Source organism: Lissotriton vulgaris, chromosome 6 (assembly GCF_964263255.1).
Source record: "Lissotriton vulgaris chromosome 6, aLisVul1.2, whole genome shotgun sequence".
In the NCBI taxonomy this organism is placed as follows: domain Eukaryota; kingdom Metazoa; phylum Chordata; class Amphibia; order Caudata; family Salamandridae; genus Lissotriton; species Lissotriton vulgaris.
Window position 1 is genome coordinate 1,732,988,706 of NC_141694.1, and position 17,676 is coordinate 1,733,006,381.

At 46.8% G+C, this 17,676-nt stretch overlaps 1 protein-coding gene across 4 annotated transcripts in view; it reads right to left on the reverse strand.

The window, feature by feature from the left end:
• Positions 1–17,676, reverse strand: part of WDR26 (WD repeat domain 26) — a 702,982-nt gene that overhangs the window by 436,945 nt on the left and 248,361 nt on the right. For 2 of the 4 annotated variants that reach the window (XM_086927969.1, XM_086927968.1), the window contains exon 7: positions 1,799–1,873. The exons of the other annotated variants lie outside the window; for them this stretch is intronic. In XM_086927969.1, the coding sequence (XP_086784095.1) occupies positions 1,799–1,873 (75 nt within the window). The remainder of the gene's footprint in view (positions 1–1,798; positions 1,874–17,676) is intronic. 4 annotated transcript variants of the gene reach the window in all.

Below are 17,676 nucleotides of genomic sequence, written 5' to 3' on the forward strand. Positions count from 1 at the left end.
CTCCAAATTCCAAAACCACTAATCATTCACTCATCAACCACCCTCAACTTAATGGAACACTAGAAAGCTCTAGAAATCAGAGTCCGTGGATCTGCTTTCTACATCAGTCATCCATGCAAGACTATATTTAAGGACTGCCTAGCATATGAAATGCCTGACACCATCATTTACACATCTATAGAGCATACTTCCCAAGATGTGGAGAAGTGTGGCTCAATGATTAGAGCGGCAGACCCTGATGCAGAGCTCTAGCCTGGGACCAGGGTTCAATTTCCCGCCTCGGCGGGTCTTGGGCTCAAAATTCCACGGGCCTGATAATTCTCGCCTCGGTGCCTATTCCAATCATGGAGTCCCACTCTGCAACTCTGGGCGATAGCTTGCTTAATCTCCACAACGGCCCCCACAACGCTAAGGATGCCTGGCCTCCACCTTGGGGTTGCCCAGGAGTGGACGTCTCACAGGGAAAGCCAGGATGGGTTCCACAGCGGTATTCGTACAAGCGCCTTGAGACCCTTGCGGGTGAGTAGTGCGCTACACAAGTATCAATTTACAATTTTGTTTTACAATTTAAGATTGTTTTACACCTTGAGCCCTCGATGAGCAGTCTGTCCACAAACCTGCAAGGAAACTTCCCAATAAGCAAGGATTGGAGGAAGGGGTAGGGTTGGTTAAAGAATAAAACATTTTTTGTATGCAACAAGCCTACTAATAGATTATTAGATTATACGGTCCTCAAGGAAGCTACAATAAAGCATCATTAACTTCTAGAACTCCAGCAGAAACAAACTAATGATACTCCAGGTCAAAGAGAACTTATCCCTTTGACTAGTGGAAAAGATTGTGCACAAAAAACGATTAACAAGTGTGAAGAGAGGTCACTGATGATGGATATCTTATCCATCTCTGCCAAAAGTAACCTGTGGTGGTATTTTCCATCCTCTGAGAATTTAGACTATATAGTCAACTGCTTGAACTGTAACAGCAAGGCTGCTGAAACATTTTATAGAGATAGTTTACATCATGAGTAATAACAGCTGTGGTGTCAAATAAGTTTTAAAAAAATCAAGAGAGGCAGAATATTAACCTCAACAACAACGGATTTCGCCATCTCCAAAGGTAATGTTAGCCATCCCAAAAAACAAGCTTTTCAGAGCATCACTGCTTTGAAAACAGCCACGAAGGCCATACGTGTCTCAGGGTTAGAGAGGAAAGGCGGCCATGATACTTTCCATCACACTACAGGGCGAATGACTACTGACTGTTGAGAAGGGTTTTGAGTGGGTGAATTGAATCTCAGATACTGGACTACAACAACCAAACAGTTTAAGTCCTGTTTTCCTACCTTAGCAGGACAGTAAACATTTGTGGGATACATTAGTAGTTCAGCATTGCAAAATGCAATTGCAGCACCAACTTTCAGACTCCCTCAATGAATTTGGTTTCAATTTAGGATGTAAAGATCGGTTTCAACTAAGGGGACTATTTTTATTGTGGGCACATTATCATATTAGCCGACAGTGCTTCCCAATAAACAGGCTGAGATATTAAACTGAACAGCGAGGCTTATCCGATTGTGCCAATCCCCATCAGCTATTTCTTAAGGCCAGACTATTTTAGACATATCGAATTAAGAGCTATTAATGCTCCAGATAAGACTACAGCAGGTTATGCTTTGTATCAAATCATGCATCTTTGTGAAGTCATTTATTATAGAACCATTGCAATGCCAGTTAGAAAAAGCTTTATAAAGGCTTTGCTAAACACATCAAAAAAGGCACTTGTGCCTGGCGCTACTGACCCTGTGTCGTCGAGGGCTGAGTAACTATTCCGTCCTGAGCTGGGATGACGCGTTCCCTGTTTTGTTGGATGGAATCTGAAAAAGAAGAGTCATCTTCTGAGGTTTTTTTTGTTTTTTGTTTTACTTAAAGTTAGGCACTTGCTGTAGGCTGTGCCAAGGACAAACATTTTGGGCATGCTTTGTTATCAATTAGCAGAAGCCGTTAAACTGCTTTCTGCAAGGAGAAAAAAAAATCTAGCTTTAACTGAAAGTTTAGGAAGATCAAAAGATAACAATGTTGATTTAAAGGAACTCTCCTTGAGCTAGGTAGAGGTGCTGTGACCTGCAAATATGCAGTCCAAAGTTAAACAAAAAAAAAAAGATTTTACCAGCATCCCATCTGCTCAGGAGTATAGCAAGGATTTGGATCATGCTTGCAATGTCGTGGTACAGTGCTACCAATGGCGTTTTAATTTTTTTTAACTGCACTACAATCAGAAACAATGTGAAGTATGTGCAAGTACAAATCATTATTACTAGCAAGCCAAGACAACAATATCAACATGCTGTATGTATCCCTCAAGGAGAAGCATAGCCAAGTATTCCCCATATCGGCATATTAGTGTTACAATGACTATCTCATGAAATATAAAGTATTTCAATATTTACAAATAAATAAATATGAGAACCTCTTTACAAACATATCTAAATGCACCTCATGAACTTATCCAAGGAATGCAAAGGGAACAAACTTGGAACATACAGCAACAGATGCAGTAAGCTGTAGAATTTTTCAGAACATGTATCACAAATCTTCAAGACATTATCAGAAAGTCACTATTAAATATCACAATCCACAAAACACACTAAATGTCATCTCATTTCCATTAGATATGTAATCCTGGTTACACAATATTCTTTGAATTCAAAACAGTACAAAACAATATGCCAAATGCTGTACATGTTACTGAGTATAGTAAGCACGATGAAAGTGCACTTTAAAGTGAATCAGACAAAAGGTACTTTAATAAATGATTTTCTATTTAATGTTTTGCTAGCGTAATACTTATTTTATTAATTATACTACAATGCAAAACAAGGCACTTGCATTTTGTTGCTGCTTTCCAAATAAATTCTCCACTCAAATCTAATTTTAGAACATGAATTTCCTGCATATAGAATTCGATTTAAGTAAAAAAAAAAAATGGACATGAAACCTGATAAATTAGTCTATATTAAAATTCATAAAGTTTGAAAGTGTGAATTAAACTAAATAGGCACTTAATGGCCATCATGTTTTTATTCAAACCGATACTACTCAATTAATTATTTTTTTATGTTGCTTGGACGATTAGGTACATTCGTCTGTGTCTGAGAGCATACAGCACTCGAGGTAAATCTTTTAATGCAATGCCCCTTACTCCGTAGCAGGGGATAGGCCAATTTTCTCAGGTTACATTTATAGAGGTGCTATAGTAGACTCTGCTCTGGTGCCGTAAGCAAATGAAACATTTACAACTTGGCTGGTTAGCCGGAAAATTCCACGAGGTGGTACATACATAATCTAGTCTGGAGGTTCCTTTTAAGTCTTTTAATACATATAATAGTTAACTTTGAGCACTGACATTAATAGGACATTAGAACCAGTTTTAATTCTCAAAGCAATAAAAATAAAAAAGATAAAAAAAGACTAGCGGTCGCAGATCTGCAACCACAAAACAGACAAGCATTCACCTGGTGTTTACAGATTAGAGATCCAGCAAATGGTTTTTCAAGTCAAGAAAAAGAACTGGATTGCAGTGGTGGATTTGTGAGGGTCTGGGTAGGGAGAAAGGACTGAAGCGGTCACTTCAGCAGGAGTAATCAGAGTAATTAGCGAAAATTTAACATGCTTCTCAAGTTACTGGTAGAGTTTTCGTAGACACTGGAGCTCCTGTCAGTGTGCTCTTTTTGTTTTTACATTGTTACATCTTTTGCACCAAACCACCCAAGAATTATTATTATTATTATAAATATATATATATATATTTTTTTAGAACAGTAGATAGTCCCCTCCACCTACCCAAACAATGCATATGGACATCTACCGTCTGTTCCAAAAGGCACACGCTTAGAGCGTTGGAATTCATTAAAGTGTTTTATTGCATGGATCAAAACGGACAAGAGCCTTACCTATAAAAACATATCTGCCCTATTTGAAGACACTTTCTCAGGCATAAAAGTTAGGAAGAATGGTCAAAAGCTGCTCGAGAGGGGCCTCAGAAATTAAAAGTCGAAACTGCCTCGTTTCCAGTTAATCGTTACTGCAGAATTAACTGTTTTTAGCCCAAGTTGGGAGAGTGTCATCTTCAAACACTTCTCAGCAAGTAGTTAATACGCTTGACGATTATCAGGTCAGAATCCACTCCAACCCACAGCACTAATAGTACGAACAGGTGGTTTAACCCCGATTCTGCCGGCTCTGTTGAAGAGGCACCAAAACCTTACCTGTACAGTCTTCTCCACATTCCCTAGCCTGAATACCAGGACTACACTTGGGAAGATTAAGTAGGGTTGGTTTAATACACTTATTAACTAAAGAATCACGGACTGTCACTTTGCAGTGAAGAAAATGTCAGACCAACTGAGACATGTCTAACCACCAAGGAGACAACCAAGTCTTCCACCTTAGCCTTATTCCCCCCTTAAGGGCATAATGGCTTTAGAGGTCTTTCAAAGAAAATGGAGTGAAGCAATATGGAGAAGAAAGGATCCAATCTTTGCAGTCCCAAAATAACAAGACACGCACACAGTATTTTCATAGTAAAGGTGAGACAACATACATTGGACTGTAGAGATGAGCTACCTCTAAGACAGGCCTTGCAGCACAGTGTCCCCAACAGATGGCTGCTGCCCGGAAATAGTCTCTAAACTGAGATTTAAGAACATAAAAACTAAGATATTAGATAGGAGTCCTACTCAGATCTTGGTAAACCTAGGTGGCACCATCCCTGCTACCCAACACCCACTCTCTGCGGTGAGGCTTACCAGCTCTGCTCTGGTGCTGTGGGTGCTATTGCAAGTTTTGCATATGGACTCGTCATAATACAGTAGTATATTGTGGGAAAGGGTCTTAAAAGTTAATTTTGGCAGCTTCTTTGCTGGTTAATTTGTGAATACCTCAGGCTTTACCTTTAAAGGTATTTCATTAAAGCCCTCTAACTGGATACAGAAGTTGGGCTGTTTTCATTCCTAATGCTGAGAAATTAAGCAATACACTACATACTGCTCTCAAAGACCAAAACCTGGCGTGCATCAAATGGTACACAAAAAACACTTTAAAAAAAATTCCAGTGGACCAGGTATGAAATGAATTAGAAGCAAATTGTGGGGACAGGGGGGAGGGGTGTAGAAGAGTTTTGTTTACATTTTTTTTTTTTTTAGAGACTGATTATTTATGAATAGGGATATTCTCAAGCAAGACAGCGATGTAAACGCTCTCCCCGCAGTTTGGTGGGAACATTTTTCGCGCTGAAGACTCCTACACAAACCTCTGGACTTCACAAAGAAAACCAATAATGAGATACAAGTAACACTCTTATAAACAAAATACGAACCCTGGGCTTAATAGTGCTCCATTAGCTATATTTGGAAATTATGAACAATCTGGGGCACTGTAGACTAATGTATTTAATAGTTGCTTGAGTTTAGGGAAGATACCTGAACCTTGTACTGTAAGAAGCTGGCTTTTCATTCGCTATACCAAAAGGAAAATGCTACTTACCAGTATGCATCTGTTCTTGGCATGTAGAGTTGCAGAGTTACACACTGTGCATAGATGGCCACCTAGTGTTGAACCCAGATGTCTGCAGTTTGTTTTGTTGTAGAAAAGTCTTTGGATCATACTGCGCATGGGCATCAGCTCCATCCCCAGATTGTTTTTCACCATTAGGGAAGTGATGGAGTTTTACAAGAAAGTAGTGATCTCCATGTAATTTGTATCTAATTAAGATAATACTGGAACAGATAAAGGTAATCCAGAAAACACACTAAATGTCATCTCATTTCCATTAGATATGTAATCCTGGTTACACAATATTCTTGAATTCAAAACAGTACAAAAAAATATGCCAAATGCTGTACAGGTTACTGAGAATAGTAAGCAAGATGAAAGTGCACTTTAAAGTGAATCAGACAAAAGGTACTTTAATAAATGATTTTCTATTTAATGTTTTGCTAGCGTAATACATATTTTATTAATTGTACTAAAATGCAAAACAAGGCACTTGCATTTTGTGGATGCTTTCCGTGTGTGAGGCGGCCTGGGAGGCGGGTGGGCGTGTGTAACTCTGCAGCTCTACATGCCAAGAACAGATGCATACTGGTAAGTAGCATTTTCCGTTCGAGGCATATGAGCTGCAGATAACACACTGTGCATAGATTGTATAGCCGCACCCACCTTTAGCGGCGACCACCAGTATCCGTTGCAGTTGTTTGAAACAGTTTTTAGTACAGCCTGCTCCACAGTTGCTGGTTTAGTTTGCACATCTACACAATAGTGTTTTGTGAATGTGTGCTGTGTAGGCCATGTAGCTGCTTTGCACATATCGTCTAGGGGAATGTTCACTAAAAATGCCATTGAAGCCCCTACTTTCCTTGTAGAATGGGCTTTAGGAGGAATAGATAACGTACGTTTAGCTTTGTGGTAACAGATTTGTATGCATTTAACAATCCACCTACTTATCTCAGATTTTGATATGGGGTTACCTTTATGTGGTGGTGAAAAGAAACAAAAAGTTGTTTAGTTTTACGAAATTTTTGTGTCCTTTCAATGTAGTAAAGTAATGCTCTTTTGACATCTAAGGTGTGAAGAGCTCTTCAAGCGACTGTTTGTGGCAGCGAGAAAAATACAGGTAGCTCAACAGACTGATTTAGATGGAAGGGTGAAATGACTTTTGGAAGGAATTTAGGATTAGTACGGAGACCACTTTATTATGATGCATTTGCAGAAAGGGTTCTTGAATGGTAAATGCTTGTAGTTCACTTAACTCTTTTGAGAGAAGTAATAGCTACTAGGAAAGCTACTTTCCAAGTGAGGAATTGCAATTCACATTTATGTAACGGTTCAAAGGGAGTTCCCATTAACCGTGTGAGAACAATGTTTAAGTTCCACACTGGTGAAGGTGGTGTTCTGGGAGGGATTATTATTTTGAGTCCTTCTATGAAAGCCTTTATGGCAGGCCCTCTAAAAAGAGATAGATGTTGTCTATTTTGTAAGTATGCTGCAATGGCAGCAAGGTGCAGTCTGATAAACGTGTACGCTAAATTACACCTTTGAAGGTGTAATAGGTATCCTATGATGTGTTGAATAGACACATCTAAAGGATTGATGTGGTTGTTTTGAAAGTATATAACAAACCGTTTCCACTTAGCTGCATAACATGATCTAGTGGTGGGACGTCTAGATTCTTTAATAACTTTCATACAGTCTGGAGGGAGGATAAGGTAACCAAACTATGACTTCAGGAGACAGATCGCTAGGTTGAGCTGAGCTGGGTCCGGGTGTCTGATTTCTCCATGGTTCTGTGTTAATAAGCGTGGAAATAGGCTTAGTTTCTGGTGTGGTACCACAAAGTTGCAGCAGCGTGGTGTACCACAGTTGTCTGGCCCAAGTTGGAGCAAGTAGAATGAGTTTTAGGGAATGTTGCTGTAGTTTGCGTACCACTAACGGAAGTAGTGGGAGAGGAGGAAAAGCGCACGCAATTTTTCGAGACCAGTTCATCCATATCGCATTGCCTTTGGACAGTGGGTGTGGATATCTGGCGAGAAGCTTGGGCATTTTGCGTTTTCGTGGGTGGCGAAGAGTTCTATCGGAGGTTGTCCCCACAGTTGAAAGAACGGTTGAAGAACTTGCGGATGAAGTTCCCACTCGTGGATATGCTGTGTGTCAACTTAGCAGATCTGCCATGGTGTTTTGTACTCCAGGAACATGTTGGGCTAAGGGAAAGGTCTTTAGTGGTACAGCCCATTTCCAAATCTGCTGCGCTAACAGAGAGCTGCAGAGAGTGTCCCCTTTTTTGTTTATGTAGTACATTGCTGTCATATTGTCTGTGCGGACCAAGACAGCTTTGCCTGACACTTGATTTTGGAATGCTTTTAGGGCTAGAAATACAGCTAGTAACTCCAAGTGGTTGATATGGAGTAACTTTTGTTGCGGTGTCCACCTGCCTTGCATGGTGTGATTCAGTAGGTGAGCTCCCCAACCGGAGAGCGATGCGTCCGCTGTTATGACTATTTGAAGAACTGGCTCTAGAAACGGCCGGTCTTTTGAAAGGTTTTTGATGCTCCACCATTGCAGAGAGCGATGAGTCCGACTGTCTACCAACACTAGGTCTGTTAATTGACCGTGTGCCTGGTTCCATTGTCGTGTTCAGCACTCTAGAAGTGGACGCATTTGTAGTCTTGCGTGAGGTACAATGAATAATCAAGATGATATCATTCCTATGAGCTGCATGAACACTCGAGCTGGAAGCGAGTGTTGCAGTTTGAATTTTGTTAGGAGAGTTTGTACACTTGTTATTCTGGCTGGAGAGGGATAGGCTAGTGTTAATTGGGTGTTTATTGTAGCGCCTAGATACTGTTGTACATGCGACGGTTGCAGATGTGACTTGCTGTGATTTACTGTGAATCCCAAGTCGTGGAGCAGTTCAATTGTAGCGTCAGTGTGTTGTACACACTGGCTGCATGAGCTGGCTTTTATGAGCCAGTCGTCTAGATATGGGAAGACGTGAATATGCTGTCTTAAGTGTGCTGCTACCACCGCTAGGCATTTGGTGAACACCCTTGGTGCTGTTGTGATTCCGAATAGTAGTACTTTGAATTGGTAGTGCTGACCATCTAGTACAAATCTGAGATATTTTCTGTGCGCTGTGTGGACAGGAATGTGGAAGTAGGCGTCCTTGAGATCTAAAAGGAAATAGTTTTGTAAAAGGAGCGGAAGGACCTGCTGGAGTGTGACCACATGAAAGTGGTCTGACTGTATGTACAGGTTTAGGGGTCTGAGGTCTAGAATAGGCCTTAGAGATCTGCCCCTCTTTGGGATTAAGAAATACAGAGAGTATACTCCTTTATTTTGCTGATGCGTTGGAACTATTTCTATTGCATTTTTCTGCAGTAGGGATATAACCTCCTGTCTCAGCAGTATCAAATGTTCTTGTGACATTGGACACAGGCTGGGTGGTATGTTTGGGGGGGTAGATGTTAGTTCGAGACAGTAACCTGACTGAATTATTTGTAGCACCCACCTGTCTGATGTGATGTTTTCCTAGGCTGGAAGGTATTGTTGTAGTCTTCCCCCAACAGGAGTGGAATAGGGCGGGGGAAGAGGAGGGAAGTCATTGGGCAGGGGTGGAGGCAGAGCGTGAGTTGTTGTTTTTACCTCTGCCCTTATTGTTGTTACCTCTGTAACCACCCCTTTGGTAGCCCCTACTATAGGTGGACTGTGTGGGGGCTTTGTAAGAGAGACGGTGTGTCTGAAGAGTATACCCTGGTGGCACCTCTAACATGAGTAGAAAAATGAGCGTTTAGGAGCCTGCGACTGCAAGGCTCCCATAGATCTGGCTGTACCAGTATCCATTTTCATCTTGTCAAGGGATACATCTACATTAGGTCCGAATAAGTGTTGCTCATCAAAGGGCTGGTTAAGTATAGCACTTTGGACTTCAGGTTTGAACCCTGAAATGCGTAGCCATGCATGTCTACGCAACAAAATACTGGTATTAACTGCTATGGAGGCAGTGTCTGCTGCATCTAGTGCACAACGAATAGAGGGGTTTGTAATATTTTTCTCTTCTTGGATAAGCTCATTTGCTCTGTCTTTATACCTATCTGGGAGGTGCTGCATTATTGATTCTAATTCATCGTAATGTGCCCGGTCATATCTTGCCAATAATGCTTGTGTATTGGCAATACCTCACATGTTTGCTGCCTGAGACGCAGTTCTTTTACCTGATGCATCAAGGAGCTTAGACTATCTGGTGGGGGAACTTCACCTGAAGTTTGTGAATTTGCTCTTTTGTGTGCATTAGAGACCACAAGAGAGTCTAATGGTACTGGGCCTTTAATATATGCTGGATCTTAAGGGGCAGCTTTATATTTTTTCTCTTTTCATGGGTTGATGACCAGAGTTCTAACTGGGTCCTTGAAGATTCCTGGAGCATGCTTAATAACTCCCTTAAGCATTGGTAAAATTGATGAGGACCTTTGCGCATTATCAAAGGTATCCATTAGGAAGTCTTCATCTACAGGGTCAGTATGTAGGTCCACCCCATGGTATTGTGCAGTCCTGTGTACTACCTGATTAAATCCCATAGTGTCTTCTGGTGGGGAAGGCCTAGATGGATATATGTCGTCCTGAGAGTCATTAGGGACATTTGGGGTGTTATAATAATTCCACGGGTCAGGTGAGCCCGGAGGAATAGAGGGATCATCTGCACCACCTCCTGTATCATCAGAGCTATCATCCCTGTTGTCATCATCTGGTATGATAGAAGATGTAGGGGAGTGCTGTGGTAGGGGAGCAGGTGGTGATGGCATATGTATAGGAGGAGGGGAAGGAATCCTTAGAGGAGAAGTAGCAATGTCCTTCTTTGGATGAGGAGCCGGTGCAGGTTTATCCAGTGGTCGTTTTTTTTAAACTAGGAGTTAGTCGACCAGTGGTTGGATCCTTAACAAGAGTCTTTTGTGCAGGATCTGGATGAAATAAATCCTCTGCAGGATGGAGATCTTTTGGTGCGGAGGGATTTCTCGACACCGAGCTGAAGGCTTCTTTTGGCTTTGAAGCGTGTTGTTTGGAAGTGTCTTTAGTATGGGTCTTTTTCGGCTCCAATGGGGTTTTGGGATCCGACGGTTTTCTCAGCTCCGATGGATTTTTCAGATCCTATGATTTTTTTGAATCAGAAGCGTGTTTGCTTGGGTCCGATTTTGGTTTTGGGGCTAGCAGTAGGCTTCGGCGCCGATTGTTTCGATGCCGGCGTGGCGGCCGATTATGTCTTTTCGGTGCCGGTAGTTGTGCGCCAGCACCATGGGCAGGCAGACTAGAGCCCGAGTCGCCAGAAGGCTTAGTGCGCTTCTTAGATGGACCCGAAGGCAGGGCAGTGGAAGCAGTGCACCGGTGTACACCCGAGCCAGAGGGTGTGACCGAAGCCTTTTTTGAATATGTCGAAGAAGGGTCGGGGTCGACGGTCTTACTTACGACCAGCTGTGCTGGAGTGATGTCCCCGACTTCGGAATCTTCGGCCTCGGAGTTGCTGTCAACGCCGTGGTGTTCTGGGACGTCGACGCCCTCTTAGAAGATGCTGTCTGGAATCGGAGCTGATGAACGAGCCATTGTTCTCCTAGCTCTTCGGTCCCGGATAGTCTTCTTGGAACAGAAGGAGGCACAAGCGGAACAGTCTCTGGCCTCGTGCTCCGGAGAGAGGCAAAGGTTACACACCTCATGTAGGTCTGTGTGGGGAAAACTTCGACCCACATTGAGGACACTCTTTAAATGGAGTCCTTTCCATGAGCTGGAATTTAAGGCCGAGGTGGGCCCAAAAGGCCTTCGTCAACGACCGGAATCGAAACTTCAAAGTTGAAAAGTAGCGTCGACTGTAAACGCGTTCAAAACTATATCGTCGAAGCTGGTGAGGATTGAGTGGCGAAGGAAAATCGGCTCCAACACGGAGCGCTGGAAACGCATCCGAGCCCGGTGGCGGAAAAAAACAATCTGGGGATGGAGCCAATGCTCATGCGCAGTATTATCCAAAGGAGGAGTCACCTATCCTGTGACTGCCAAAGACTTTACTACAACAAAATCAAACTGTAAACATCCGGGCCCAACACTAGGTGGCCATCTATGCACAGTGTGTAATCTGCAGCTCCTATGCTTTGAACAGAGGTATATTGTGTAGAGTCCAGGTATCCCCTATGAGTGGACAGGGGCTTCCTTTCATAATCCCAATGTGCTCTTTTTAGGTCTCGCCTGTCGATGCGCATGCGCATCGAGCAAGCGAGACTATAGGGGCTCATCGACTCTTTATCTAACTTGCAAGGAATCGTGGCGATTCCTTGCAGTGCCCGTGACTTTTAAGGTCAATGCGCATGCGCATTAAGCTTATGCGCATGCGCATTGACCTTAAAAGTCACGGGCGCGTGCATGTGTCTTTGTTTACCCGCTCCCCAGCTCCGCCCCCTCACTACTTGATTGCACGGCCGCTAGGCTGTGCCTCCCCTACTCTCCTCCCCCCTCCTCCTCTCCTCCCCTGCCTGCCTGCCGCTAGTTTCCATTCGCTGCTCCTTTCTCGTCTCCCTGGCCCCACCGCCCTTCGATGTGAAAGTCCCCGCCCCCCGTCCCTCGCTGCTCCTTTCTCGTCTCCCTGGCCCCACCGCCCTTCGATGTGAAAGTCCCCGCCCCCCGTCCCCTCCTCGCTCACCCTCATCTCCACCTTGGTGCTTACTTTCCCTTTTCTTCCAATCCTTCTCTCATTCACTTGCAGTCTCCCCTCCTCCTCTCCTAGCACCCCCAGCCCGAGGCAGCTTCCCCTGCACAGACCCGCTCCGCCCCCTCCCCTTCCCGCCGTCTCGCATTTCCCCTGTCGCACTTCTCCTCCCCCCTCCTCCTCTCCTCCCCTGCCTGCCTGGATCGCCTCGCCCCCGGACATCATGGGCCAGCCTTGCTCTGCACAAATGTTTCCCAGCACCAGTCCCAGCATCTCTCAGCAGCTCCGCTCTTCCTGCACTGCTAGAACGCCGTGCCTCCCCTACTCTCCTCCCCCCTCCTCCTCTCCTAGCACCCCCAGCCCGAGGCAGCTTCCCCTGCACAGACCCGCTCCGCCCCCTCCCCTTCCCGCCGTCTCGCATTTCCCCTGTCGCACTTCTCCTCGCCCCTCTCCGCCCCCTCCCCTGCCCGCCGTGTTACGGTGAAAGGCTTGTTTTTTATTTTACCCGCCGTGTCTCTGCTGCTTCCCCCTGTCCTGTCTCTCCTCCTCTCCCTCTCTATACCCTCCCCCTCCCCCCCACCACTCCCAGAGGGGGCTGAGGTTAATTTGCTTTCTCAGGCGTCATGCATCACCCAGCTCGGTGACACTTTAGCGGGGGACGGGGTCTCCTGGAGGGGTCGGCCTCCTCACAGCTGTTCAAGCCCGCCAGACAGAGCTCAGTGTTGGGAATGGAGGAAAGGAGGGGGCTTTAAACCCGAACACGTGTTCTTGCAAGTGGGTTCCATGACATGTGACGTCAGTTTATTTTCTTTTTGTAATTTATTTCATCGTACATGTTGTAGTTCTTTTTCCCTGGCCATTTCGGCTCCTTGCTTTCCCCCTCCCCCATCTGCAGCGCTGCCTTCTCAGCCCCGTTTCCTTCTTCTATTCCCTCCCGTGTCTCTCTCCAGTTTCATCCTGTCCCCATATAGTCGCTTCCATCCCTATCTATATATCTCTAGTCTTTCCAGTGTTCTCATTTCATCCACTCCACCCTATATCGCTCTCCTCGTCATCCCGTGTATCCAATGTTTACATCTCCTGCTTTGCCCCCCGTTTTCAACGTCACCCCGTGTTCTCTCCATCCACCTCTTTACCTCCCTCGTCCACCTCTCTGTTCATGCTCACCCTTCTCTCGCTCTCTTTCGCTTGTCCACTCTCCTATCTCAACTACTATCTCTTTCTTTTCGTCTCTGTGCCCTCCACAGCTCATACCCTCTTGATGTTCCCATCTTTCATTCACAAACCGGCTTAGCTGACGCCTACACACTCATTTATATGTGCACGAAAATTGCGCGCACCCAGTGGCTTAGCCCGTGTGCCCTGGTGTCTAGTTCAGGGACGGACACTGGCCCCTAGCTGCTGTTTTAACTGTGAATTAACAGCAATAACCAGGGTTCAGTGGAGCCTTCCGGGCCCTGCACCTGCTGCACCAACGGAAGCTGCGCCCCTGCACGCACCCGAGAACCTGCAGCTCAGTAACATTCCTAGCTATTCTTGCTCTGCAGCTCAGCTCCCACCTATGCGTTATCGTGGCGCCGCAGAGCCCATCGCTCTACTGCGTATAGAAGCCTGGCTCAGGGCCAGTAAAACCACCAGCACACGAGTGCACCCCTCCTCCTCCGGGCCGTGCAAACAGGCTCGGCCACAAATTACAAGTGTATCAGTACAGGCCTTGCCAGTCCGGGTCTAAACTATTAATATACATAGGCCTAGCCCTATAGAACCCGTCATGACTGGCCTCAAGGGCGTGACGCAGACCACCGAGGCGGGAAGGACTTTGAAGACTTTGAAGACTTTTAGGAACCAATTTTATTTTGAATGCACACCGCATAAAAATTATTGGCACATAAGAAATGTGATACTGCATTTAATCACTGTATACCGACACAAAATGCAACATTTAAGTATTCCTGTCGATGACAGGTGGTCAGGCACCCTCAACCCCTCACCCTCACTCACCCTCAACCCCTCACCCACACTCACCCACACTCACCCTCACTCACACTCACTCACCCTCACTCACTCACCCTCACTCACCCTCACTCACCCTCACCCCCTCACTCACCCTCAACCCCTCACTCACCCTCAACCCCTCACCCACCCTCAACCCCTCACCCTCACTCACCCTGAACCCCTCACCCTCAACCCCTCAGCCTCACCCTCACTCACCCTCACCCTCAACCCCTCAGCCTCACCCTCACTCACCCTCAACCCCTCACCCTCACTCACCCTCAACCTCAAGCTAAAGATTTACAAAAAAAACCATTAACAATTCTAAAAGCACTAACTCTAATGCTGCGAGACCTATTGCATTTCTAATGCTTGTTGTGGTAGTGTGGTCAAGCAGCCTTAGACTCATCAAGGAGTGTTAGACATTCTTTTCATACACAGTCAATAAATGTTATACACACACTCAATAAGGAGATCGACACCAATATAGCGGGTCGGGGGGGGGGGGGGTTTGGGGGGGGTGGAGGCTGCACTACGAGGCTGCAGGCAGCTTACGGAAGCCCAGTCTGGGCAAATCCAAGGTGGGGTTTGAATCAGGTGGGTCTCAGGACGTCGGTGGCACAGTTGGCCCACTTCGACTCAGGCTGTGGAGCATGGGTGCAGTGGTGCTTTCTCGTGTCAGGTTTTCGCAATCCAGAGTCCTCACTGTCCTTCTTGGATGCCTGCAGGGTGGAGGGAAGTAGATCCATTACGATACAGGATATGCTGGTTGCTTCTTGAAGTGCTGGCAGTCCTCCCAGGCTTTTGGAGGCAGAGCAGCTGCAAAACGAGTCATCTTTAGTGCAATTGTCTGGGGCAGCAAGCGGTCGGCCGGCAGGGTTGGCTCCAAGTGAGTCACTGCTCCTCAGTTCTTGCTCTTCGTGGCTCTGCGGTGTCCTTCTTAAGTCATCAGAATCTGCTTTCCTTGTGTCAGGGGCTCCCTCAAGTACTAGATCTAGGATCTATTTTTTTTTTTTTTTTAATTTGTTTTTATTGCAGAATTAGAGACCACAGAATTCAAAGGCTCAACCAGTCCACTCGTAATGTCCCCCCGGTCAAGCACCAAAACGTATTACATACACAGCCATTCAGCCCGCATCCCGGAGGCCGGGCGGCGTAGTACCTTAAAGAGCAGGAAGGCATCACGGTGGGTGTCCCTTAGGGACAATGGTCGAAAGGTCATTTTACGTATCCGCATTTTACCCCCCCGCCCACAACAAAGAACACCGTCAGCCATCCCACATATGCAGGTCAATGCTACCAGCTGCTTCCTGACCCGCCCCGTGCACTGCAGGGCCCCCCCATAACTGGCCCGTGCTCCTGCACCACCTCCCTCTCCTCGCCCACGTTGCACAGGTCCTGTCAGCTCAGTGTCACCATCTCAATCAACCAATCTCCTGGCTTCCGACCCACTTCGAACTCCCTCTAAACAACCCCCCAATGTCCCCCCCCGGCAACTGCTAATGGTGTGTGTCCCGTCCGTAAGTGTAGTATGGATCCCGCTACAGTGTCAATGACGACTCCGAGTTAGTACGCCTCGCGGTGTCCACAGGTCCCTTTCACTCAGTCCTCATCCTCCACTAAAGAGTCACGCAAGGCCTGCACCACCAATTCCCACGCACGCGCTGCATCCAAGGCTTTCTCATTACCAAGCTTGACAGCCTGTTTCATTCGGAGCACACTCACAGTCGGACCATCGCAACAATTCATTCTTCCACCTCCTCACCGACGGCCCGCTCCTGGACTTCCAATGCCATGAGATCTCCCTTTGCGCCAGTATCAGGCCCAAATCAATAAATTTGCTTGTCACCTTAGTGTGTTTGGTATGTGGGAACCAGAGTAGCAGACACGCCGCCATATCGAAGTCCACCTCCCTGTCGGTTACTTCGTTTAGAAGATCCCACCTCTGCCCAGTAGGCCTCCAAATGCGGACAACCCCAGAACAAATGATCCATGTCCGCTTCCGGAGAAGAACACCTCGGGCACCGTGCGTCCTGCACCTGAAAGTACCGCCGTATTTTCTCCGGAGTCAGATAGGCTCTATGTAGCACAAAGAAATGCACTTGTTGGAAACGCGCATTCCTCGTGCCTTTCCATGTGCGCCGCAGAATGTGGCTCCACACCGTGTCAGGAATGGGTCTGCCCACACTCTCCTCCCATTTAGCTTTGAGCCCCTGGAGCGGTTCTAGTTCCTCGTTCAGCATCCTGTTATGGAGGCAGGTCACAGCCTTAAAGGTGCCCGCTGCCATCACCACATACTGGCAAGCCATAGTGGTATCCGGTTCTATGAGCCATCCCTTCCAGTGCTTCTGTATAGCCGCCACCACCGCCGCATGCAACAGAAACCCCCCGTCTGACAGCCCGAATTGCTCCTGAAGCACTCCGAAAGGCACCAAGGTACCGTCGACATACAAGTCCCCCACCACCTGAAGTCCAGCCTCCTCCCATTCCAACAATGGGGACCAATCGCCCCCATGTGGCAGGGCCGTTAGCATGCCTATCGGGATTTCCGGCGCATAAGGTCGAGTTGCCCTCGCTCTCCTGAGACTTCTCCGCCAGCATAGCCTGAGCGTCCGTTCCTCCATAGTGAGGCCCCGCAGCTCCAGCTTTTGCTGCATGACAATATAAGACAGTACATGGCGTTGTATCCCCAGCTCTCGGTCACCCTCCGGTCCCCTAAACACCCGGGCCACATGTTGCGTGAGGATCTGAAGCTGCGCCGCCAAGTAGTATAGTTCAAAATCAGGAACAGCCATCCCCCCCTCAATCTTGGGGCGCAGCAACGTGGACAGAGCCACTCTTCGGCGGCCATGTCCCCACAAGAAACCAATAATCATCGTCCTCAGATCCCTAAAGATCCTCTGAGGAATCCAGATGGGCAACGTCCGGAAGTAGTACAGGAGGCGGGGGAGTGCCGCCATTTTCAAGAGAGCAATCCTACCCAGCACCGTCAGCGGGAGGGTCGACCAAAAGGACAAACTGCCCCTCAGCGCCCGAATGCACCGCCCAATGTTGCCTTCCAATAGGTCCGCAGTCACCTGGTAGATGCGGACTCCCAAATAAGTGAAACAAGATGGCTCCCAGGTTACCCCTAAGTCACGAGCAGGGCTGGGCGTCTCCGCTCTCAGCGGGAACACGCAGGTCTTCGCCCAGTTGACCTTGAGGCCCGACAACTGGCCGAATTCTGATAACAAGTCCATCGCTCCTTCCAGGGCCCGCTCCGTGTCGTCTAGGTATAGCAACAGGTCGTCCGCATATAGCGAGATGTGATGTAGCCGCCCGCCGCTATGTATCCCCGCGTATCTGTCACCCGACCTAGCGTGGACCGCCAAGGGTTCCATCGCCAGGGCGAACAGGAGGGGGGAAAGGGAGCACCCCTGTCTCGTGCCCCTACCCACCGGGTATGCCGCC